Source organism: Triticum urartu, chromosome 2A, assembly GCF_056163025.1.
Source record: "Triticum urartu cultivar PI428250 chromosome 2A, HENAU_Tu73, whole genome shotgun sequence".
NCBI lineage: Eukaryota > Viridiplantae > Streptophyta > Magnoliopsida > Poales > Poaceae > Triticum > Triticum urartu.
In genome coordinates this window covers 145,594,775-145,622,255 of record NC_141874.1, presented here as the reverse complement: position 1 = coordinate 145,622,255, position 27,481 = coordinate 145,594,775, and the positions used below count along the sequence as shown (strand labels likewise).

Sequence of the window (27,481 nt, the reverse complement as noted above, 5' to 3'; positions counted from 1 at the left end):
GGGTCTCGTGGTTTTCCTTGGCTGGGATCTCGCCAAGGGTCGTCGTCTTCTAGTGCTTATCTGATCTTGAATGTTTCTTCACAAAGATCTGCATGCCACCACAGAGGTGTCTCCCGAGCCCTTGCCCCAACATAGTGGACCATGGTGGGGGCTGTGAACTCAAGGGTGACTCACTCCGTAGGCCTGGGGCAAGCTGCCGCGGCAAGGGTCTTGCCGTGGCTGCTAAGGCTGACCCCGACAAGGATCTCGCCGGGGGGGAGCCCGCTTCGTCCCTTTGCTCTTCGTGGTCTTGGCCTTGGCGTTATTCCAGCTACCTTGGACTTCGGTCTTACCCTGGCTCACCTCTCTTGCCCTGCTTGGTGTGGTCACTGGCGTGGCTCTGACTGTCCGTGCATAGTCATAGGGGTACAAAAAAGTGTACCCCTCTTTTTGTACACCGACACGGAGCTAGAAGAAGTTCGACTACATCAACCGTGTTGTCAAACGCTTCCGCTTACGGTCTACGAGGGTACGTAGACACACTCTCCCCCTCGTTGCTATGCATCTCCTAGATAGATCTTGCGTGAGCGTAGGAATTGTTTTGAAATTGCATGCTATGTTACCCAACAATAATAAAGTGAAGAAGAAACATTCAATTGCGAGAGGATCAAGCATAGTGGTGCTCCTCATCGGCATGAGATCAGAAGTTAGAATTGATTTCAGTATGTTCATAAGGACAGAACAATACATTAAGAATGCAGATTTCCATACATTTGTTTGAGCTGCAGGCATGTTTACATCTAGCAAAGGGACCTACCAAGAGCAGGATGTAGTTTAGCATTACATTGACAGGTCTATAGAGATCAAGGTTGAATTCTTATGTTACATGAGTCCAAAGTCAAAGGGCATGTGATGAAATAGTCTATGCTAGTAGAACATATAAGTCTGCCTTGTGACAATTGTAATGACAGGCCGCAACTACAGGGAAGAATCCAGGTCTCCAGCAGAAGCATCCTCTCACCAAGAATTCCTAGTATCTGCGGGAGAAAAGTTCAGTAAGATGAATCCATGACATATACATTATTTTCTTCTAGTAAATCAAGGAACAATACACTTGATTTATGAAGACTCGATAGTATGTAAACTTATTTACCAACTCTAAACATACACTTCTCATCCAAAATTTATTGACCCTACCACGTTTGTATATCAAAAGGTAGCTAGTGCACAAAAGATATAACAAGAACATGTTGATCTCCACAATAAGAATTGTATCTTTTAACTATAGATAATATTTTTCCTGAATTACATTAGAACAGATAGAAAGCATATAATTACCACTATATATAATGCAACTAAGAGTTTATTAGGCCATAATATGCCTTTTATGGTAGCCATAGTAACTTCAATGTTCATGTCCCGAAATGTTAATGTGAGAAGTCAAGAGAGATAGAAAAAACTCCATGTGTTTACCCACACTGAGCATGGAAAAAATTACAACCCGTAGAAGCATCAAAGAACACATTATTAGAACCAACATGGTCCAGACTTACTCTAAAGCAACACTAATAAATTCACATCTTGTACATGCCAAAACAAAAATAATGTATTACCAAGAAGCAAGATGAACAAAAGCATGTGCCTCCTGTAAAAAAGTGAACCACCTGGAAACAGCCATGTCATACAAAGAACAACGACCATCGAAATAAAACAACCATCAAAAGAACTTCCACAAAAAACCATCAAAAGAACCGCCCTAGAAAAAAATATCTATGACTGGACACCGCCATTGATACGTCTCCAATGTATCTATAATTTTTTATTATTCCATGTTGTTATATTATCATTCTTGGATGTTTTACAATCATTTTATAGCAATTTTATATCATTTTTTTGAACTAACCTATTGACATAGTGCCCAGTGCCAGTTGCTGTTTTTTGCTTGTTTTACATCGCAGGAAATCAATGTCAAACGGAGTCCAAACGCAATGAAACTTTTTGAGGATTTTTCTGGATCAAAAGACACATGTTGGGCCAAAGAAGTACCAGAGGGGTGCTCCGAGGGGAGCACAACCCACCAGGGTGCGCCTGGGGGCCCAGGCACGCCCAGGTGGGTTATGCCCACCTCGGTGGCCTCCTCCACCGCCTCTTTGCTCTATAAATACCCCAATATTCCAGAAACCCTAGGGAAGTCGGCGAAAATCAATTCCAGACGCCGCAAGTTGTAGAAACCACAGATCCAATCTAGACACCATCACGGAGGGGTTCATCATCCTCATTGGTGCCTCTCCGATGATGCGTGAGTAGTTCATTGTAGACCTATGGGTCTGTACTTAGTAGCTAGATGCCTTTCTCTCTCTCTTTTGATTCTCAATACAATGGCCTCTTGGAGATCTATTTGATGTAACTCTTTTTGCGGTGTGTTTTTATTGGGATCCGATGAACTTTGAGTTTATGATCAGATCTATGTTTTTATCCATGAAAGTTATTTGAGTCTTTTGATCTCTTATATGCATGATTACTTATAGCCTCGTATTTCTTCTCCGATATTTGGGTTTTATTTGGCCAACTTGATCTATTTGTCTTGCAATGGGAAGAGGTGCTTTGTGATGTGTTCGATCTTATGGTGCTTGATCCTAGTGACAGAAGGGGAACCGACACGTATGTATCATTGCTATTAAGGATAACGAGATGGGGTCTATTTCTACATAAATAGATCTTGTCTACATCATGTCATCATTCTTGCATTACTCCGTTTCTCCATGAACTTAATACACTAGATGCATGCTGGATAGCGGTCGATGTGTGGAGTAATAGTAGTAGATGCAGGCAGGAGTCGGTCTACTAATCTTGGATGTGATGCCTATATAATGATCATAGCCTGGATATCGTCACGATTATTTGAAGTTCTATCAATTGCCCAACAGTAATTTGTTTACCCACCGTATGCTATTTTTCTCGAGAGAAGCCACTAGTGAAATCTACGGCCCCCGGGTCTCTTCTTTATTATATTTGCCTTCGAGATCTATTTTCATTTGCTTTTATTTTCAGATCTATTAATCCAAAAATACAAAAATACTTTGCTGCACTTTATTTTGTTCGCGATCTATTTATTCAATCTATTACAACTTTCTCCCGTCCACGTGCCAATTTCTGGCGCCGTTACCCGAAAGGGATTGACAACCCCTTTAACACGTCGGGTTGCAAGTATTTGTTCTTTGTGTGCAGGAGCTGTTTACGTGGTGTTGTGTGGTTCTCCTACTGGTTCGATAACCTTGGTCTCATCGCTGAGGGAAATACCTACCGTTGTTGTGCTGCATCATCCCTTCCTCTTTGGGGAAATACCGACGTAGTTCAAGCAAACATCAAAAGGAATTTCTGGCGCCGTTGCCGGGGAGACATCATCAACACATACCAGGTTCCTAATCACAAATCTCATCTCCTTGCAATTTACATTATTTGCGATTTGCCTCTCGTTTTCCTCTCCCCCACTTCACAAAAATTTGCCGTTTTATTCGCCCTCTTTTTCGTTCCCCGTTTTCTCGCCAGATCTGTTTTTGAGTGCAATCTTGTTGAGTAGTCACAATGACTCAAGAGAACACCAAGTTGTGTGGTTTCTCTAATACAACAACAATGATTTTATTAGCACTCTGGTTGCTCCTCCCGCCACTAGTGCGGAGTCTTGTGATATTAATACTGCTTTGCTGAATCTTGTTATGAAAGATCAATTTTTCGGTACTCCTAACGAGGATGCCGCGTCCCATCTTAACACATTCGTAGAACTATGCGATATGCAAAAGAAAAAAGATGTGGACAATGATGTAGTGAAGTTGAAATTATTTCTATTTTCTTTGCGAGATCGTGCAAAAATTTGGTTTTCTTCTTTGCCTCGCAATAGTATCGATTCTTGGGATGCAAGCCAGTTTTGCACGTGCAGAATACTCGGGTTAAACTTGACGAGCCTAGCATATGCAGATATGGCCTCGGAACACTGAGACTAAACGGTCGAACGTGAATCATATAGTAGATATGATCAACATAGAGATGTTCACCATTGAAAACTACTCCATCTCACGTGATGATCGGACATGGTTTAGTTGATATGGATCACGTGATCATTTAGATAACTAGAGGGATGTCTATATAAGTGGGAGTTCTTAAGTGATATGATTAATTGAAGTTTAATTTATCATGAACTTAGTCCTGATAGTTTTTGCATATCTATGTTGTTGTAGATCAATGGCCCGTGCTACTGTTCCCTTGAATTTTAATGCGTTCCTAGAGAAAGCTAAGTTGAAAGATCATGATAGCAACTACACGGACTAGGTCCGTAACTTGAGGATTATCCTCATTACTGCACAGAAGAATTACATCCTGGAAGCACCGCTAGGTGCAAGGCCCGCTGCAGGAGCAACTCCGGACGTTATGACCATCTGGCAGACTAAAGCTGATGACTACTTAATAGTTCAGTGTGCCATGCTTTACGGCTTAGAATCGGGACTTCAAAGACGTTTTGAACGTCATGGAGCATATGAGATGTTCCAGGAGTCGAAGTTAATATTTCAAGCAAATGCCCGAGTTGAGAGATATGAAGTCTCCAACAAGTTCTATAGCTGCAAGATGGAGGAGAACAGTTCTGTTAGTGAACACATACTCAGAATGTATGGGTACCGTAACCACTTGACTCAGCTAGGAGTTAATCTTCCTGATGATAGTGTCATTGACAGAGTTCTTCAATCACTGCCACCAAGCTATAAAGGCTTCGTGATGAACTATAATATGCAAGGGATGGAAAAGATAAGTCCCGAGCTCTTCGCAATGCTAAAGGCTGCGGAGGTACATATCAATAAGGAGCATCAAGTGGTGATGGTTAACAAGACCACTAGTTTCAAGAAAAAAGGGCAAAGGGAAGAAGGGGAACTTCAAGAAGAATAGCAAGCAAGTCGCTGCTCCCAGGAAGAAGCCCAAGTCTGGACCTAAGCCTGAAACTGAATGCTTCCACTGCAAAGGGACTGGTCACTGGAGGCGGAACTGCCCCAAGTATTTGGCGGATAAGAAGGATGGCAAAGTGAAACGTATATTTGATATACATGTTATTGATGTGTACCTTACTAATGCTCGTAGTAGCGCCTGGTATTTGATACTGGTTCTGTTGCTCATATTTGCAACTCGAAACAGGGGCTACGGATTAAACGAAGATTGGCTAAGGACGAGGTGACAATGCGCGTCGGAAATGGTTCCAAGGTCGATGTGATCGCCGTCGGCACGCTCCCTCTACATCTACCTTTGGGATTAGTTTTAGACCTGAATAATTGTTATTTGGTGCCAGCGTTGAGTATGAACATTATATCTGGATCTTGTTTGATGCGAGACAGTTATACATTTAAATCAGAGAATAATGGTTGTTCTATTTATATGAGTAATATCTTTTATGGTGATGCACCCTTGATGAGTGCTCTATTTTTGTTGAATCTCGATCGTAGTGATACACATATTCATAATATTGAAGCCAAAAGATGCAAAGTTAATAATGATAGTGCAACTTATTTGTGGCAGTGCTGTTTAGGTCATATTGGTGTAAAGCGCATGAGGAAACTCCATGCTGATGGGCTTTTGGAATCACTTGATGCTTGCGAACCATGCCTCATGGGCAAGATGACTAAGACTCCATTCTCCGGAACAATGGAGTGAGCAACTAACTTATTGGAAATAATACATACTGATGTATGCAGTCCGATGAGTGTTGAGGCTCGCGGCGGGTATCGTTATTTTCTGACCTTCACAGATGATTTGAGCAGATATGGGTATATCTACTTGATGAAACATAAGTCTGAAACATTGAAAAGTTCAAAGAACTTCAGAGTGAAGTGGAAAATCATCGTAACAAGAAAATAAAGTTTCTATGATCTGATCGCGGAGGCGAATATTTGAGTTATGAGTTTGGTCTTCATTTGTAACAATGTGGAATAGTTTCACAACTCACGCCACCTGGAACACCACAGCGTAATGGTGTGTCCGAATGTCGTAACCGTACTTTATTAGATATGGTGCAATCTATGATGTCTCTTACCGATTTACCACTATCGTTTTGGGGTTATGATTTAGAGACGGTTGCATTCATGTTAAATAGGGCACCATATAAATCCGTTGAGACGACACCGTATGAACTGTGGTTTAGCAAGAAACCTAAGCTGTCGTTTCTTAAAGTTTGGGGCTGCGATACTTATGTGAAAAAGCTTCAACCTGATAAGCTCCAACCCAAATCGAAGAAATGCGTCTTCATAGGATACCCAAAGGAAACTGTTGGGTACACCTTCTATCACAGATCCGAAGGCAAGATATTCGTTGCTAAGAATGGATCCTTTCTAGAGAAGGAGTTTCTCTCGAAAGAAGTGAGTGTGAGGAAAGTTGAACTTGATGAGGTAGTTGTACCTTCTCCCAAATTGGAAAGTAGTTCGTCACAGAAATCAGTTCCAGTGATGCCTACACCAATTAGTGAGGAAGTTAATGATGATGATCATGAAACTTCAGATCAAGTTACTACCGAACCTCGTAGGTCAACCAGAGTATGTTCCGCACCAGAGTGGTAAGGTAATCCTGTTCTGGAAGTCATGTTACTGGACCATGACGAACCTACGAACTATGAGGAAGCGATGATGATCCCAGATTCCGTGAAATGGCTTGAGGTCATGAAATCTGAGATGGGATCCATGTATGAGAACAAAGTGTGGACTTTGGTTGACTTGCCCGATGATCGGCAATCCATAGAGAATAAATGGATCTTCAAGAAGAAGACTGACATTGACGGTGATGTTACTGTCTACAAAGCTCGACTTGTTGCGAAAGGTTTTCGACAAGTTCAAGGAGTTGACTATGATGAGACCTTCTCACCCGTAGCGATGCTTAAGTCTGTCCGAATCATGTTAGCAATTGCCGCATTTTATGATTATGAAATTTGGCAAATGGCTGTCAAAACCGCGTTCCTTAATGGATTTCTTAAATTAGAGTTGTATATGATGCAACCAGAAGGTTTTGTCGATCCTAAAGGTGCTAACAAAGTGTGCAAGCTCCAGCAATCCATTTATGGACTAGTGCAAGCCTCTCGGAGTTGGAATATACGCTTTGATAGTGTGATCAAAGCATATGGTTTTATACAGACTTTTGAAGAAGTCTGTATTTACAAGAAAGTGAGTGGTAGCTCTGTAGCATTTCTAATATTATATGTGGATGACATATTGTTGATTGGAAATAATACAGAATTTCTGGATAGCATAAAAGGATACTTGAATAAGAATTTTTCAATGAAAGACCTCGGTGAAGTTGCTTATATATTGGGCATCAAGATCTATAGAGATAGATCAAGACGCTTAATTGGACTTTCACAAAGCACATACTACCTTGATAAAGTTTTGAAAAAGTTCAAAATGGATCAGTCAAAGAAAGGGTTCTTGCCTATGTTACAAGGTGTGAAGTTGAGTCCGACTCAATGCCCGACCACTGCAGAAGATAGAGAGAAAATGAAAGTCATTCCCTATGCCTCAGCCATAGGTTCTATCATGTATGCAATGTCGTGTACCAGACCTGATGTGTGCCTTGCTATAAGTTTGGCAGGGAGGTACCAAAGTAATCCAGGAGTGGATCATTGGACAACGGTCAAGAACATCCTGAAATACCTAAAAAGGACTAAGGATATGTTTCTCATTTATGGAGGCGACAAAGAGCTTGTCATAAATGGTTACATTGATGCAAGCTTTGACACTGGTCCGGATGACTCTAAGTCGCAAACCGGATACATATTTATATTGAATGGTGGAGTTGTCAGTTGGTGCAGTTCCAAGCGGAGCGTCGTGGCGGGATCTATGTGTGAAGCGGAGTACAAAGTTGCTTCGGAAGCAGCAAATGAAGGGGTCTGGATGAAGGAGTTCATGTCCGATCTAGGTGTAATACATAGTGCATCGGGTCCAATGAAAATATTTTGTGACAATACTGGGGAATCAAGATTTCACAAGAAAACTAAACACATCAAGAGACGCTTCAATTCCATCCGCGATCAAGTCAAGGAGGGAGACATAGAGATTTGCAAAATACATACAGATCTGAATGTTGCAGACCCCTTGACTAAGCCTCTTTCACGAGAAAAACATGATCAGCATTGTTTATTATTCATGCTAGAATTGTATCAACCGTAAACTTAGTACATGTGTGAATACATAGACAAAACCGAGTGTCCCTAGTATGCCTCTACTTGACTAGCTCGTTAACCAAAGATGGTTAAGTTTCCTGACCATAGACATGTGTTGTCATTCGATGAACGGGATCACATCATTAGGGAATGATGTGATGGACAAGACTCATCCGTTAGCTTAGCATAATGATCGTTAAGTTTTATTGCTATTGCTTTCTTCATGACTTATACATATTCCTCTGACTATGAGATTATGCAACTCCCGAATACCGAAGGAACACCTTGTGTGCTATCAAACGTCACAACGTAATTGGGTGATTATAAAGATGCTCTACAGGTGTCTACAAAGGTGTTTGTTGGGTTGGCATAGATCGAGATTAGGATTTTTCACTCCGAGTATCGGAGAGGTATCTCTAGGCCCTCTCGGTAATGCACATCAATATAAGCCTTGCAAGCAATGTGACTAATGATTTAGTTACGGGATGATGCATTACAGAACGAGTAAAGAGACTTGCCGGTAACGAGATTGAACTAGGTATGAGGATACCGATGATCGAATCTCAGGCAAGTAACATACCGATGACAAAGGGAATAACATATGTTGTTATTGCGGTTTGACCGATAAAGATCTTTGTAGAATATGTAGGAACCAATATGAGCATCCAGGTTCCGCTATTGGTTATTGACCGGGGATATGTCTCGGTCATGTCTACATAGTTCTCGAACCCGTAGGGTCCGCATGCTTAACGTTCGATGACGATTTGTATTATGAGTTATGTGTTTTGGTGACCGAAGTTTGTTCGGAGTCCCGAATGAGATCACGGACATGACGAGGAGTCTCGAAATAGTCAAGAGGTAAAGATTGATATACTGGAAGGTGTTATTCGGACATCGGAATGGTTTCGAGTGGTTCGGGTATTTTACTGGAGTATCGAGGGGTTACCGGAACCCCCCGGGGGAAGTCATGGGCCTCATGGGCCACGAGAGAGAGAGGGGACATCCCACAAGGGGTGGTCGCGCCCCCCTCCCCATGGGAGTCCGAATAGGACTAGGGGAGGGGGCGGCGCCCCCCCTTTCCCTCTTTCCCTCTCCCTCTCCCACTCCTTCCTTTTCCCCTCCGATGAAGAAAGGAAAAGGTGGGGGCGAATCCTACTAGGAGTGGAGTCCTAGTAGGACTCCCCCGTGGCGCGCCCCTCTTGTCCGGCCACCTCCTCCTCCCCTCCTTTATATACGGGGGCAGGGGGCGCCCCAAAGCACAACAGTTGTTCTCTTAGTCGTGTGCGGTGCCTCCCTCACAGTTTACTCCTTCGGTCATAGCATCGTAGTGCTTAGGCGAAGCCCTGCGCGGATCACATCACCATCACCATCACCACACTGTCGTGCTGACGGAACTCTCCCTCGACCGTCTGCTAGATCAAGAGTTCGAGGGACGTCATCGAGCTGAACGTGTGCAAAACTCAGAGGTGCCGTACGTTCGGTACTAGATCGGTTGGATCGTGAAGACGTTCGACTACATTAACCGACTAACCTAACGCTTCCGCTTTCGGTCTACGAGGGTACGTGGAAACACTCTCCCCCTCTCGTTGCTATGCATCTCCTAGATAGATCTTGCGTGATCGTAGGATTTTTCTTAAAATTGCATGCTACATTCCCAACAGCGCGGCCCTGGCCTTTGCCTCGGCATCGGTGGTGATGGCGATGGCACACGCGCAGGTCGTCCCACCCTCAGAGGTGGCCGCCCGACGAGAAGGCGCGTGATGCCGGGTGTGCTCGGCGTGACCTGGTCGCCATGTCCAGGTGAGGAGGCTCTGGTCGCGGTGCGAGGGGGAGCAGCGGCGTGAGGGGGAGGATGAGGGAGGCGGCGACTGCAATAGAGAAGGGAGGGGGTGGAGGCGGGTTCTCACCCAATTGACGCCCTCGTGGATCCACAGCCAACCAGCGGCCACCACACAACGACCCAAAACATGAAAAGACGAAAATGCCCTCGGTGGGGCTTGGGAATAACGGCGGTGGCAAGAGTGAAACTATTCATTGCAAGAGTGTCCCCTCTTCATCCGACGGCCGAGGTCCTCCGGTGGCTTGATCCAACTGTCCAAATCGCATCAAGCAAACGGTCAGACAACCACCAGTTGCTAAACTCTGAGAGCGTCTGGCGGATGCTTCGTTTCTTCTTCTTTTTTTCGAGAGTATGCAAATTGCATACCATAGCTTTACAGAAGAAGAGAGAATTACAAGTACAAGATGACTACAACTCGTTGCGAACAACAAGTGTAGCATGAACTCCACATCCGGCTAGTCCAAAAGACAGCCACCCACGACAACACCACTACAACGCAAAGGAACTTGTCCAAAACAGAAAAACCTTGCCGCGTCTCAGCCCAAGCTAGCCACCTCTGAAGAACTGCAACTCCCACCGAGCATCCCTTGTCGACGCACCATCCACCCTTAATGCCTAAAGGAGGTGGCAGGTAAATGGCAGGACTCGATCAGACTCGAGAAAGGCACCGTCTTGGAATCACTAGCAACGACCGTACATTGCACCGTGGAAGATCGATCATGAACAATGGCGAGCACCAGAGGAGCGCAATGAAGAACCTCCAACCCGTGTCTCCAGGCACGATGCTCCCATCAGAGGGACGACGTCGTGGCCGCCGCCATCATGCCGATCCTGCACCGAATCAAGGCTTTCGCGCGGAGACAACTACCAACCCAAGCGAGCGAGGGAATGTCGAAAGCAACGGCTTTTGCCTCGTCGGGTGCGCCGCCTGACTCAATGGCGTGAGAGGTCACATTCATGGCTGTAATTGTCAAACGAGGTGAGTAATTCGTTTTATTTGTTTTTTTAAGAAGATGGAAAGAAGGTTAATCCTTTCTTACCCGCAAAAATATAATAAAATATTCCTTCCTTTCCCTTGTTACCACGGTGATCAAGGATTTTTTTTTCTTAATTCGTTTCCTTAGCGAGGCTGTGGACTTATGGAAAGAATATTAATCATTCCTTTCTCCGGTCACCACGACTACGTTTCATGTATCGAGTCTATGGCTACCACGTGAATACAAAGAAGGATTCGGTTTGTTTATTAATTGGCGGAACGGCCCTCCCCGGTTAACGCCTGATCTGAACCGACCAACGCGTGGGGGAGCCAAACCGACCGAGTCTGACGCGACGCGTTGGGAATGGAAAGGAAAACGAACGGACGGGCACCGAGCCAGATCCGGTTTTCCGGTGGGTGGAGAGCATAAAAAGCGGCATTATTATTGCTGTGGGCCCACGCGCCTCACGCGTACTAGTATAAAAAACACCCCTGCCATCCCACAACCGGATCTCACCAAGGATTTACGTACTTGTTTCCTCCTCCTCCTCCTCCTAAATATTCCCTTCCCCTTGAAACCACACCACACCACACCACAGAGCTCCCAATGACGTCGACCACGGCGACAGAAGGTACGTTTGGCTACTTGGCTGGCTGGTATGCATGGTCTTTTCAGCTCCCTTGATTCATCTTTTGGCCATGGTTTTCATCTGTGTCAATCTACCTCGCGCAGTGGTCGGACACAAGGAGCTCGGGACGGCACATATGTTGTGCGGTGCAAGCAACTTCTTCTCTATTGGATTGGATTGGATTGGATTAGATTTCCGCTGGTAAGCATAAATTTTCACCTCCGTTGTTCCATCGACTGGGTATAGTTGTATCCATCCTGCTCATCCGTCAATCCAATTTTTGATGCAGAGAACACGGGCGAACGCAAGCGCGCCACACCGCAGGACGTGTCCGGCGGTCCACTGGGCCAAAGGCCAGATCTCGGCCCAGGCTACCCCGTACGCATGACATGATGTGCGCAAGCCCAACCCACCGCCTGTGATCCACCGGGCTCGTTATTGGGTGGACGGGCCTGGCTATGGATGGATCTGGCCCAATACGTGCCATCACCTCCCGACCCAGCCGCCGTCTCTCTCTTTCGGGGGAGGAAAGGGCGAGAGGCCGAGTCGAGGGGCGGCGGCGGCGACAGCGTCGACCGGTGGCGGAGGCGTCCGCCACCACCTCAACCCCCCGTGACCAGAGGTATCTCTCCCTCTCCTTATCCCCCCATCATCTCTCTCCCTCCTTAGGTCTCATATTGTTGGGGAACGTAGTAATTTCAAAAAATTTCCTACGCACACGCAAGATCATGTGATGCATAGCAACGAGGGGAAGAGTGTTGTCTACGTACCCAACGCAGACCGACTGCGGAAGCGATGACACGACGTAGAGGAAGTAGTCGTACGTCTTCACGATCCAACCGATCAAGCACCGAATCTACGGCACCTCCGAGTTCGAGCACACGTTCAGCTCGATGACGATCCCCGGACTCCGATCCAGCAAAGTTTTGGGGAAGAGTTCCGTCAGCACGACGGCGTGGTGACGATCTTGATGTACTACAGCAGCAGGGCTTCGCCTAAACTCCGCTACAGTATTATCGAGGTATATGGTGGCAGGGGGCACCGCACACGGCTAAGGAATAGATCACGCGGATCAACTTGTGTGTCTAGAGGTGTCCCCTGCCTCCGTATATAAAGGAGGAGAGGAGGGGAGGCTGGCCGGCCAAGGAGGGAGGCGCAGGAGAGTCCTACTCCCTCTGGGAGTAGGATTCCTCCCCCCAATCCTAGTCCAACTAGGATTCCTCGGAGGGAAAGGGAGAGAGGGGGGCCGGGCACAGCCACCTTGGGCTGCCCCTTTCTCCTTTCCACTAAGGCCCATGAAGGCCCATATGGCTCCCGGGGGGTTCCGGTAACCCTCCCGGTACTCCGGTAAAATCCCGATTTCACCCGGAACACTTCCGATGTCCAAACATAGGCTTCCAATATATCAATCTTTACGTCTCGACCATTTCGAGACTCCTCGTCATGTCCGTGATCACATCCGGGACTCCGAACAACCTTTGGTACATCAAAATGCATAAACTCATAATGTAACTGTCATCGTAACCTTAAGCGTGCGGACCCTACGGGTTCGAGAACAATGTAGACATGACCGAGACACGTCTCCGGTCAATAACCAATAGCGGGACCTGGATGCCCATATTGGCTCCTACATGTTCTACGAAGATCTTTATCGGTCAGACCGCATAACAACATACGTTGTTCCCTTTGTCATCGGTATGTTACTTGCCCGAGATTCGATCGTCGGTATCCAATACCTAGTTCAATCTCGTTACCGGCAAGTCTCTTTACTCGTTCCGTAATACATCATCTCACAACTAACATATTAGTTGCAATGCTTGCAAGGCTTATGTGATGTGTATTACCGAGAGGGCCCAGAGATACCTCTCCGACAATCGGAGTGACAAATCCTAATCTCGAAATACGCCAACCCAACATCTACCATTGGAGACACCTGTAATGCTCCTTTATAATCACCCAGTTACGTTGTGACGTTTGGTAGCACCCAAAGTATTCCTCCGGTAAAAGTGGAGTTGCATAATCTCATAGTCATAGGAACATGTATAAGTCATGAAGAAAGCAATAGCAACATACTAAACGATCGTGTGCTAAGCTAATGGAATGGGTCTTGTCAATCAGATCATTCAACTAATGATGTGACCTCGTTAATCAAATAACAACTCATTGTTCATGGTTAGGAAACATAACCATCTTTTATTAACGAGCTAGTCAAGTAGAGGCATACTAGTGACACTTTGTTTGTCTATGTATTCACACATGTATTATGTTTCCAGTTAATACAATTCTAGCATGAATAATAAACATTTATCATGATTATAAGGAAATAAATAATAACTTTATTATTGCCTTTAGGGCATATTTCCTTCAGTCTCCCACTTGCACTAGAGTCAATAATCTAGATCACATCACCATGTGATTAACATCGATAGTTCATATCATCATGTGATTAACACCCATAGTTCACATCGCTATGTGACCAACACCCAAAGGGTTTACTAGATTCAGTAATCTAGTTCACATCGCTATGTGATTAACACCCAAGGAGTACTAAGGTGTGATCATGTTTTGCTTGTGAGAGAATCTTAGTCAACGGGTCTGCCACATTCAGATCCGCATGTATTTTGCAAATTTCTATGTCAACAATGCTCTGCATGGAGCTACTCTAGCTAATTGCTCCCACTTTCAATATGTATCTAGACCGAGACTTAGAGTCATCTAGATTAGTGTCAAACTTGCATCGGCGTAACCCTTTACGACGAACCTTTTTTTTCACTTCCATAATCGAGAAACATATCCTTATTCCATTAAGGACAATTTTGACCGCTGTCCAGTGATCTACTCCTAGATCACTATTGTACTCCCTTGCCAAACTCAGTGGTAGGGCATACAATAGAGCTGGTATACAGCATGGCATACTTTATAGAACCTATGACTGAGGCATAGGGAATGACTTTCATTCTCTTTCTATTTTCTGCCGTGGTCGGGCTTTGAGTCTTACTCAACTTCACACCTTGTAACACAGGCAAGAACTCTTTCTTTGACTGTTCCATTTTGAACTACTTCAAAATCTTGTCAAGGTATGTACTCATTGAAAAAAAACTTATCAAGCGTCTTGATCTATCTCTATAGATCTTGAAGCTCAATATGTAAGCAGCTTCACCGAGGTCTTTCTTTGAAAAACTCCTTTCAAACACTCCTTTATGCTTTACAGAATAATTCTACATTATGTCCGATCAACAATATGTCATTCACATATACTTATCAGAAATGTTGTAGTGCTCCCACTCACTTTCTTGTAAATACAGGCTTCACCGCAAGTCTGTATAAAACTATATGCTTTGATCAACTTATCAAAGCGTATATTCCAACTCCGAGATTCTTGCACCAGTCCATAGATGGATCGCTGGAGCTTGCATATTTAGTTAACACCTTTAGGATCGACAAAACCTTCTAGTTGCATCGTATACAACTCTTCTTTAGTAAATCCATTAAGGAATGCAGTTTTGTTTATCCATTTGCCAGATTTCATAAAATGCGGCAATTGCTAACATGATTCGGACAGACTTAAGCATAGATACGAGTGAGAAAAACTCATCGTAGTCAACACCTTGAACTTGTCGAAAACCTTTTGCGACAATTCTAGCTTTGTAGATAGTAACACTACTATCATCGTCCGTCTTCCTCTTGAAGATCCATTTATTCTCAATTGCTTGCCGATCATCGGGCAAGTCAACCAAAGTCCATACTTTGTTCTCATACATGGATCCCATCTCAGATTTCATGGCTTCAAGCCACTTTGCGGAATCTGGGCTCATCATCGATTCCTCATAGTTCGTAGGTTCATCATGATCTAGTAGCATGACTTCCAGAAAAGGATTACCGTACCACTCTGGCGCGGATCTTACTCTGGTTGATCTACGAGGTTCAGTAGTATCTTGTTCTGAAGTTTCATGATCATCATCATTAGCTTCCTCACTAACTGGTGTAGGTGTCACAGAAACAGTTTTCTGTGATGTACTACTTTCCAATAAGGGAGAAGGTACAATTACCTTATCAAGTTTTCTACTTTCCTCCCACTCACTTCTTTCGAGAGAAACTCCTTCTCCAGAAAGTTTCCGAATTTTAGCAACAAAATTCTTGCCTTCGGATCTGTGATAGAAGGTGTATCCAATAGTTTCCTTTGGATATCCTATGAAGACGCACTTCTCCGATTTGAGTTTGAGCTTATCAGGATGAAACTTTTTCATATAAGCATCGCAACCCCAAACTTTAAGAAACGACAGCTTAGGTTTCTTGCCGAACCATAGTTAACACGGTGTCGTCTCAACGGATTTAGATGGTGCCCTATTTAACGTGAATGCAGATGTCTCTAATGCATAACCCCAAAACGATAGTGGTAGATCAGTAAGATACATCATAGATTGCACTATATCCAATAAAGTACGGTTATGACGTTCGGACACACCATTACATTGTGGTGTTCCAGGTGGCATGAGTAGTGAAACTATTTCACATTGTTTTTACTGAAGGCCAAACTCGTAACTCAAATACTCTTCTCCACAATCAGATCGTAGAAACTTTATTTTCTTGTTACGATGATTTTCCACTTCACTCTGAAATTCTTTGAACTGTTCAAATGTTTCAGACTTATGTTTCATCAAGTAGATATCCCCATATCTGCTCAAATCATCTGTGAAGGTCAGAAAATAATGATACTTGCTGCAAGCCTTAATATTCACCGGACCACATACATCAGTATGTATGATTTCCAACAAATCTGTTGCTTGTTTCATTGTTTCGGAGAACGGCGTTTTAGTCATCTTGCCCATAAGGCATGGTTCGCAAGCATCAAGTGATTCATAATCAAGTGATTCCAAAAGCCCATCAGCATGGAGTTTCTTCATGCGCTTTACACCAATATGACCTAAACGGCAGTGCTACAAATAAGTTGCACTATCATTGTTAACTTTGCATCTTTTGGTTTCAATATTATGATTATGTATATCACTATGATCGAGATCCAATGAACTACTTTCATTGGGTGTGTAACCATATAAGGTTTTATTCATGTAAACAGAACAACAATTTATTCTTTTACTTAAATGAATAACCGTATTACAATAAACATGATCAAATCATATTCATGCTCAACGCAAGCACCAAATAACACTTATTCAGGTTCAACACTAATCCCGAAAGTATAGGGAGTGTGCGATGATGATCATATCAATCTTGGAACCACTTCCAACACACATCGTCACTTCACCCTTAACTAGTCTCTGTTTATTCTGCAACTCCCGTTTCGAGTTACTAATCTTAGCAACTGAACTAGTATCAAATACTGAGGGGTTGCTATAAACACTAGTAAAGTACACATCAATAACATGTATATCAAATATACTTATGTTCACTTTGCCATCCTTCTTATCTGCCAATCACTTGGGGTAGTTCCGCTTCCAGTGACCAGTCCCTTTGCAGTAGAAACACTTAGTCTCAGGCTTAGGACCAGACTTGGGCTTCTTCACTTGAGCAGCAACTTGCTTGCTGTTCTTCTTGAAGTTCCCCTTCTTCCCTCTGCCCTTTTCTTGAAACTAGTGGTCTTGTCTACCATCAACACTTGATGTTTTCTCGATTTCTACCTTCGTCAATTTCCGCATTACGAAGAGCTTGGGAATTGTTTCCGTTATCCCTTGCATATCATAGTTCATCACGAAGTTCTACTAACTTGGTGATGGTGACTAGAGAATTCTGTCAATCACTATCTTATCTGGAAGATTAACTCCCACTTGATTCAAGCGATTGTAGTACCCAGACAATCTGAGCACATGCTCACTAGTTGAGCGATTCTCCTCCATCTTTTAGCTATAGAACTTGTTGGAGATTTCATATCTCTCAACTCGGGTATTTGCTTGAAATATTAACTTCAACTCTTGGAACATCTCATATGGTCCATGACGTTCAAAACGTCTTTGAAGTCCCGATTCTAAGCCGTTAAGCATGGTGCACTTAAACTATCAAGTAGTCATCATATTGAGCTAGCCAAACGTTCATAATGTCTGTATCTGCTCCTGCAATAGGTCCGTCACCTAGCGGTGCATCAAGGACAATTCTTCTGTGCAGCAATGAGGATAAACCTCAGATCACGGATCCAATCCGCATCATTGCTACCAACATCTTTCAACACAATTTTTCTCTAGGAACATATCAAAATAAACATATGAAAGCAACAACGCAAGCTATTGATCTACAACATAATTTGCAAAATACTACCAGGACTAAGTTCATGATAAATTTAAGTTCAATTAATCAGATTACTTAAGAACTCCCACTTAGATAGACATCCCTCTAATCCTCTAAGTGATCACGTGATCCAAATCAACTAAACCATAACCGATCATCACGTGAGATGGAGTAGTTTTCAATGGTGAACATCGTTATGTTGATCATATCTACTATATGATTCACGCTCGACCTTTCGGTCTCCGTGTTCCGAGGCCATATCTGTATATGCTTGGCTCGTCAAGTATAACCTGAGTATTCCGCGTGTGCAACTGTTTTGCACCCGTTGTATTTGAACGTAGAGCCTATCACACCCGATCATCACGTGGTGTCTCAGCACGAAGAACTTTCGCAACGGTGCATACTCAGGGAGAACACTTCTTGATAATTTAGTGAGAGATCATCTTATAATGCTACCGTCAATCAAAGCAAGATAAGATGCATAAAAGATAAACATCACATGCAATCAATATATGTGACATGATATGGCCATCATCATCTTGCTTCTTTGATCTCCATCTCCAAAGTACTGTCATGATCTATATCATCACCAGCATGACACCATGATCTCCATCATATTGATCTATATCAATGTGTCGTCACGTGGTCGTCTCGCCAACAATTGCTCTTGCAACTATTGCTATCGCGTAGCGATAAAGTATAGCAATTATTGGACGCTTGCATCTTATGCAACAAAGAGACAACCATAAGGCTTTTGCCAGTTGCCGATAACTTCAACAAAACATGATCATCTCATACAACAACTTATATCTCATCACGTTTTGACCATATCACATCACAACATGCCCTGCAAAAACAAGTTAGACGTCCTCTACTTTGTTGTTGCAAGTTTTACGTGGCTGCTACGGGCTTAAGCAAGAACCAATCTCACCTACGCATCAAAATCACAACGATAGTTTGTCAAATAGACTCCGTTTTAACCTTCGCAAGGACCGGGCGTAGTCACACTTGGTTCAACTAAAGTTGGAGAAACAGTCACCCACAAGTCACCTTTGTGCAAAGCACGTCGGGGAAATCGGTCTCGCGTAAGCGTACGCGTAATGTCGGTCCGGGCCGCTTCATCCAACAATACCGCCGAACCAAAGTATGACATGCTGGTAGGCAGTATGACTTATATCGCCCACAACTCACTTGTGTTCTACTCGTGCATATAACATCAAACCATAAAACCTAGGCTCTGATACCACTGTTGGGGAACGTAGTAATTTCAAAAAATTTCCTACGCACACGCAAGATCATGTGATGCATAGCAACGAGGGGAAGAGTGTTGTCTACGTACCCAACGCAGACCGACTGCGGAAGCGATGACACGACGTAGAGGAAGTAGTCGTACGTCTTCACGATCCAACCGATCAAGCACCGAATCTACGGCACCTCCGAGTTCGAGCACACGTTCAGCTCGATGACGATCCCCGGACTCCGATCCAACAAAGTTTTGGGGAAGAGTTCCGTCAGCACGACGGCGTGGTGATGATCTTGATGTACTACAGCAGCAGGGCTTCGCCTAAACTCCGCTACAGTATTATCGAGGTATATGGTGGCAGGGGGCACCGCACACGGCTAAGGAATAGATCACGTGGATCAACTTGTGTGTCTAGAGGTGTCCCCTGCCTCCGTATATAAAGGAGGAGAGGAGGGGAGGCTGGCCGGCCAAGGAGGGAGGCGCAGGAGAGTCCTACTCCCTCTGGGAGTAGGATTCCTCCCCCCAATCCTAGTCCAACTAGGATTCCTCGGAGGGAAAGGGAGAGAGGGGGGCCGGCCACCTTCTCCTAGTCCTATTAGGACTAGGGGAGGGGGAAGTGGCGCAGCCACCTTGGGCTGCCCCTTTCTCCTTTCCACTAAGGCCCATGAAGGCCCATATGGCTCCCGGGGGGTTCCGGTAACCCTCCCGGTACTCCGGTAAAATCCCGATTTCACCCGGAACACTTTCGATGTCCAAACATAGGCTTCCAATATATCAATCTTTACGTCTCGACCATTTCGAGACTCCTCGTCATGTCCGTGATCACATCCGGGACTCCGAACAACCTTTGGTACATCAAAATGCATAAACTCATAATGTAACTGTCATCGTAACCTTAAGCGTGCGGACCCTACGGGTTCGAGAACAATGTAGACATGACCGAGACACGTCTCCGGTCAATAACCAATAGCGGGACCTGGATGCCCATATTGGCTCCTACATGTTCTACGAAGATCTTTATCGGTCAGACCGCATAACAACATACGTTGTTCCCTTTGTCATCGGTATGTTACTTGCCCGAGATTCGATCGTCGGTATCCAATACCTAGTTCAATCTCGTTACCGGCAAGTCTCTTTACTCGTTCCGTAATACATCATCTCACAACTAACATATTAGTTGCAATGCTTGCAAGGCTTATGTGATGTGTATTACCGAGAGGGCCCAGAGATACCTCTCCGACAATCGGAGTGACAAATCCTAATCTCGAAATACGCCAACCCAACATCTACCATTGGAGACACCTGTAATGCTCCTTTATAATCACCCAGTTACGTTGTGACGTTTGGTAGCACCCAAAGTATTCCTCCGGTAAACGGGAGTTGCATAATCTCATAGTCATAGGAACATGTATAAGTCATGAAGAAAGCAATAGCAACATACTAAACGATCGTGTGCTAAGCTAATGGAATGGGTCTTGTCAATCAGATCATTCAACTAATGATGTGACCTCGTTAATCAAATAACAACTCATTGTTCATGGTTAGGAAACATAACCATCTTTTATTAACGAGCTAGTCAAGTAGAGGCATACTAGTGACACTTTGTTTGTCTATGTATTCACACATGTATTATGTTTCCAGTTAATACAATTCTAGCATAAATAATAAACATTTATCATGATTATAAGGAAATAAATAATAACTTTATTATTGCCTCTAGGGCATATTTCCTTCACATATCTCGGTCAAACAGCCGGCCGTCAATCCGCCATAGCTTTTCGGGGGAACGTGGTGAGGTTGTTCTGACCGGCGGTGATCTGTTTTGGAGGCGGCCGTCCCCAGCCCAAGCTCGTCTGCCTAAGGTACCGGACCTGCATTTCGAGTTCCCACCCTCCCTGTATCCTCTCTCTCTCTCTCCCAACAGCCCTTCATCAATCCGCATCTTAAATTTGGTTAGGTCGACGGCAAGACGGGACTGAGGCTGCATCTGCGGGTTCTATCTGTTGAGGACGCTGCCTTTCTTCCAACAAAAGCTTTCTCAGATGGCCCCCAAGGAGCAAAGACTTCACCCTGATCTGTTCAAGGTGACCCACCAGAAGGTGGTTGATGCCATCAGGGCAAACATGCCTAATCAGACCTCATATGATGTAAGATGTAATTGTATATCTTGATTGGTTAGGATGTTGATTTCTTTTTCAGTTTTGCTAAAGCACATTTGCACATCTAAGTCATACCATTGATTTTACATGAAAATTTGTGCATACATTTTCTTTTGTCTTTTTCCTTTTTCTTTGCAGTGTGATTTGGTCACTTACATGTGCAATAACTTGGGCACTAGACAAGCCCTTTCTTTTTCCTGATCAGTTGCTTATTTAGTGTTCTTCTCTTTTTCTTACAGCAAATTAAGATTATCCAACTCAGCTGCGAGCCGACAGATGAAGAATTGTTGACGTTTTATGCGGAGGTCCATAATCACCTATTGGAGGTGGCTTCCCTTTGTATTGACAAGAATGCAGATTTCTTTGCTCCAGAGGAGGGATTCGCGGAAGGCTTTGTTCCTGAGATTGCAGAAGGACTACCAGTGTTAAGGCCTCAAACTAAGGTACATTGTCAATTTTTTGCCAAGCATCATGGTTTAAGATGAATCACAAGTGATCTTGATTACATATGCATTCAATTTAAGTTTAATAAAAGTTATTTTTACTATGCTTTTGAACAGTTTTTACCTTTCTTGCAAATGATTTCGTTTTAATGGAAGTTTTGTCTTTGTGTGCAGAATATATCATATTTCATTGTTGAGTTTGTTGGTCCTGGAGAACCACGCCTGCAATTTGCTGTTCGCCATGACAACCTGTACTGTGTCGGTTTCCGGGTGTTGTCTGCAAATGATAACGCAAAAACCAAAGCTTGGTCCTCTTTTGGTGATGTTAGTCTTTTGAAGTGTGCTGCATTTCCGAATGTTGAGGCATCTAGATTGTCAGAGAGCTATAAATCTTCGTAAGTTTGTGCTTGATCTAGATTTTGCATTTGTCCTTTAATTCCTTATTTGAACGAAGTTTGGAGCAATTGTCATGTTTGTAGATTTTGCTTTAGTTGTTAATAAATCTTGCACTTGTTTCATTTCTCAGCAAATCAGTGCGAATATACCCCAAGGTTTTCCGACGAATATATATGTACTTCTCCAAATACACTTGCACTTCTGCTGTAGCTGTTGGGGAATTGTTAAAAGACACATTGTTTGTTGTTGCAAGTTTCTAATGAAAAAGTACTTCAGGTCAAAGGTCAGGGAATATACACTTTTGTTATCATGGTTGTTTCCTTATAGTGAACAACTTTGATCACCACTTCAGCAGCTACTATCTATAAGAAGACATTAGCTAAGTAGATACAGGCAAAGAAAGCATGTAGGCAAAACCAGAATTAAAAACATCCTTCTCAATGGAGCTCGTGCAGTTCGGAAGACCCTAATGATCGATGAGGGACCCCTCCGATGGTAGCATGGCGTGACAATTGCCGTCAATGACGACACCCAAAGTACCTTGCACAATCCATCGATCCAGTTCGGAACAATCAAGCACATACCTTGCAAAGTGATGTGGATCTGAAGCAGAGGTGGGAAGGTAAAGGCTCAGGTGAGGTGGAATGAGACGTTGATATAGACGTGCACGCATGAGAATAAGGCGGTGCCCAGGATGGATCTCCATCGGAGGAGGACAGATCCGCTGGGGAGGAGGTCGCTGTAGTACCTGCCATCTGTGCGATGGATCACGGGGCTAGCAGGCAGGGGGAGGGGATAGGAGGGAGCGGGTGGGCTAGAGCGCAGATGGCGGGTGCCCCCGACGACGGCTGGGAAGGATGGTGGAGGAGGTGGATGAGGATGGCGGCGGCGGCGTCTGCGGTTGCGCCTCGTCCGCAGCCGTGCTGGTGGTGGTCGATGCGAGAGCCGGATGGCGTCGGCCAGAATCAGGTAGGGGCGACAAAGATTTAGAGGAGAGAGAGAATGGAGGCGATGAGCGATGGGAGGAAGGGCCACTGGCGATTGGGGTGGCCTCAGATCCGCCCTCCGTGGCCGCCTATTTCATGGGACGAACACCCGTGCTCACCGTCGGGCTCGCCTTCGGCCGCTGCCTCGCCGACATTCACGACGTAGAGCCCCTTCCTCCGATCCCATTTGCCAGGGAGGCAGCGCCATCCTTCATCACAGAGAACGAGTCCACACTGAGATCCCAACCAGATCGTGATTGCGCCTCCCCAAACCGCAGCGGCACATCCCACTCCATCAACGACCAACCTATATGAGGCGGAGGGTCAGTGTAGGACGCGAGCGCCGTCACCATGGACGTGGGGGACGCCGTAGGTGGGAAGGAGGCAGCGACAGCGTCTGTGTCAGGAAGATCGCACGACGGTGGCGGCGTTTACTCGAGGGGATCGAGAGGAGCCGCGTTTGGTGCCGGGTGGGTTCTTTGGTGCGTGCGTGGGGCTGGAGGTTGTGATAGGTGATCAGGTGAGGGCGTGCCATACCTGGATCGATAGCCTTACCATACCTGGTGGTAATTTAAATTTATTACCATATTCGATATTTCCCGAGTTATGGCCTTACCATACCTGGATTGATAGCCTTTGGGGTAATTTAAATTTATTACCATATAATTACCATATTCAAAATTTCCTGAGTTATGACCTTACCATACCTGGATTGATTTATTACTATACGTGGATTAATTATGATTGATTACCATAAATACGTTGGTGCGTGCGTGGGGCTGGAGATTGTGATAGGTGATCAGGTGAGGGCGTGCCATACCTGGATCGATAGCCTTACCATACCTGGTGGTAATTTAAATTTATTACCATATTCGATATTTCCCGAGTTATGGCCTTACCATACCTGGATTGACAACCTTTGGGGTAATTTAAATTTATTACCATATAATTACCATATTCAAAATTTCCTGAGTTATGACCTTACCATACCTAGATTGATTTATTACTATACGTGGATTAATTATGATTGATTACCATAAATACGTTGGTGCGTGCGTGGGGCTGGAGATGGTGATAGGTGATCAGGTGAGGGCGTGCCATACCTGGATCGATAGCCTTACCATACTTGGTGGTAATTTAAATTTATTACCATATTCGATATTTCCCGAGTTATGGCCTTACCATACCTGGATTGATAGCCTTTGGGGTAATTTAAATTTATTACCATATAATTACCATATTCAAAATTTCCTGAGTTATGACCTTACCATACCTGGATTGATTTATTACTATACGTGGATTAATTATGATTGATTACCATAAATACGTTGGGTATTGCCGGTCAGACGAGAAAAGAGAAAAACCGGTGGGAGGGGCTGGTGGGAGGTGGGACGAAGAAAAACCGGTTGAAAATAAACCGGTTGAAAGTGGGGGGGGGGACTATTCAACCAATTCGTCCATTAGGAGTAGAGATATTTGATATTTCCTGAGTTATGGCCTTACCATACCTGGATTGATAGCCTTTGGGGTAATTTAAATTTATTACCATATAATTACCATATTCAAAATTTCCTGAGTTATGACCTTACCATACCTGGATTGATTTATTACTATACGTGGATTAATTATGATTGATTACCATAAATACGTTGGTGCGTGCGTGGGGCTGGAGATTGTGATAGGTGATCAGGTGAGGGCGTGCCATACCTGGATCGATAGCCTTACCATACCTGGTGGTAATTTAAATTTATTACCATATTCGATATTTCCCGAGTTATGGCCTTACCATGCCTGGATTGATAGCCTTTGGGGTAATTTAAATTTATTACCATATAATTACCATATTCAAAATTTCCTGAGTTATGACCTTACCATACCTGGATTGATTTATTACTATATGTGGATTAATTATGATTGATTACCATAAATACGTTGGGTATTGCCGGTCAGACGAGAAAAGAGAAAAACCGGTGGGAGGGGCTGGTGGGAGGTGGGACGAAGAAAAAACGGTTGAAAATAAACCGGTTGAAAATAAACCGGTTGAAAGTGGGGGGGACTATTCAACCAATTCGTCCATTAGGAGTAGAGATATGACCTTACCATACCTGGATTGATTTATTACTATATGTGGATTAATTATGATTGATTACCATAAATACGTTGGGTATTGCCGGTCAGACGAGAAAAGAGAAAAACCGGTGGGAGGGGCTGGTGGGAGGTGGGACGAAGAAAAAACGGTTGAAAATAAACCGGTTGAAAATAAACCGGTTGAAAGTGGGGGGGACTATTCAACCAATTCGTCCATTAGGAGTAGAGATATGACCTTACCATACCTGGATTGATTTATTACTATATGTGGATTAATTATGATTGATTACCATAAATACGTTGGGTATTGCCGGTCAGACGAGAAAAGAGAAAAACCGGTGGGAGGGGCTGGTGGGAGGTGGGACGAAGAAAAAACGGTTGAAAATAAACCGGTTGAAAATAAACCGGTTGAAAGTGGGGGGGACTATTCAACCAATTCGTCCATTAGGAGTAGAGATATGACCTTACCATACCTGGATTGATTTATTACTATACGTGGATTAATTATGATTGATTACCATAAATACGTTGGGTATTGCCGGTCAGACGAGAAAAGAGAAAAACCGGTGGGAGGGGCTGGTGGGAGGTGGGACGAAGAAAAAACGGTTGAAAATAAACCGGTTGAAAATAAACCGGTTGAAAGTGGGGGGGACTATTCAACCAATTCGTCCATTAGGAGTAGAGATATGACCTTACCATACCTGGATTGATTTATTACTATACGTGGATTAATTATGATTGATTACCATAAATACGTTGGGTATTGCCGGTCAGACGAGAAAAGAGAAAAACCGGTGGGAGGGGCTGGTGGGAGGTGGGACGAAGAAAAAACGGTTGAAAATAAACCGGTTGAAAATAAACCGGTTGAAAGTGGGGGGGACTATTCAACCAATTCGTCCATTAGGAGTAGAGATATGACCTTACCATACCTGGATTGATTTATTACTATACGTGGATTAATTATGATTGATTACCATAAATACGTTGGGTATTGCCGGTCAGACGAGAAAAGAGAAAAACCGGTGGGAGGGGCTGGTGGGAGGTGGGACGAAGAAAAATCGGTTGAAAATAAACCGGTTGAAAGTGGGGGGATTATTCAACCAATTCGTCCATTAGAAGTAGAGATGCTTGCCGAAATGCTGATTTTGTCTTTGTGGATCACTTGGATACTGAAATACCAACTTTATTTGCAATTAGTCCTATTTATGTGAATTGATGTCCTGGAGTTTTCACAAGACTTTTTTAGTTTTCCTACTTTTGCTGGTGGAGTTATTTGAACGCCTCTTGTTGCAAACTTAATAAAAATATCAATGCACGTCCACTCAGCTGTTGATCTTCATTACAAATTATCATGAGCTGATTTTCGTATAACGCTGTGTTGTTTCATACTGATAAAAATGTATCCTTGCCCTGTGTTTCACACCCTACATCAGGCCTGGCGATGCAATTATCTGGAAGGTAACCATTGAAATGTCTGCATAACGTGGCTTCCCAGGCTCACCGCATCAACTGTTGTTTCGAACAGATCGTGTTGCGATACTTGAGAAAGCGTTCGTTCGCTTCTCCCCCGCCCACGCGGGGATGGCGCAGTTGCACGTACACCGCTGGGACCTGTCTCCTCGTACTTGCAAAATTGTGCAAGACAAGTCCCTCTGCCCGTCGCCCGTGCCCGGCCAGTGTCAGGCGCCGCCCAGGACTTGCTCCCCTGGCGTCGTCCATGAACTGCTCCGCCGCCGCCTCCGCAGCCAAGGACCTGCGCCCCCGTGATCCCCTCACGCCCAGAACTTGCTGCCACGATCCAGTGGAGCTCGTCCTCCTCGAGCTCCCCCGCGCGCCTGGAGCTCGATCGCCTTGACCAGGAGGGCTCGACCTTCTCCCCACGGTGCTGCTCTGCCGCGCGTCGCTGGTGGAGCTCTGCCCGTGCTGCTGCTCCTCCTCCTCTGCCCATGCCCGTGATGCTGCTGCTCCTCTGCCTGATCCTAGAAAAAATGTGCACAGAAGATCAATATCAATTCTAGCAGATTCTCAGTGTTCTTAGTTTGTTGAGGAAACATGTCAAAGATCATGAGAAGAATTCTCCCTTTATTCCCTTCCCTGCGATAAAATTCAAATTTACAACAAGAGAGAACAAATGCCAAAGTTTGGAGTACTTTCATTTAGTACTGAAAATTTACTGATAACACAACTTGGAACACCATTCTTGTCCTACCAACATGAACACAGCTCGTTAAAAAGCATAGTTACCAAAATGTCACAAAAGGGATAGGCAGTTCAGGGCCTTGAGGGCACGTTTGGAAATAAACATGTGTTCAGGGCTATT

At 44.3% G+C, this 27,481-nt stretch overlaps 1 protein-coding gene across 1 annotated transcript; it reads left to right on the top strand.

Moving 5' to 3' along the window:
• Positions 1 to 11,483: 11,483 nt before the first annotated feature.
• LOC125536371 (uncharacterized) lies at positions 11,484 to 27,250 on the top strand. The gene is made up of 8 exons (XM_087543485.1): positions 11,484 to 11,609; positions 11,711 to 11,807; positions 11,896 to 12,228; positions 20,810 to 20,951; positions 21,047 to 21,236; positions 21,488 to 21,691; positions 21,866 to 22,086; positions 26,595 to 27,250. The coding sequence occupies exons 5-8, from the start codon at positions 21,132 to 21,134 to the stop codon at positions 26,641 to 26,643; spliced, it is 579 nt and encodes a 192-aa protein (XP_087399611.1). The 5' UTR covers positions 11,484 to 11,609; positions 11,711 to 11,807; positions 11,896 to 12,228; positions 20,810 to 20,951; positions 21,047 to 21,131; the 3' UTR covers positions 26,644 to 27,250.
• The last annotated feature ends 231 nt before the right edge of the window (positions 27,251 to 27,481 follow it).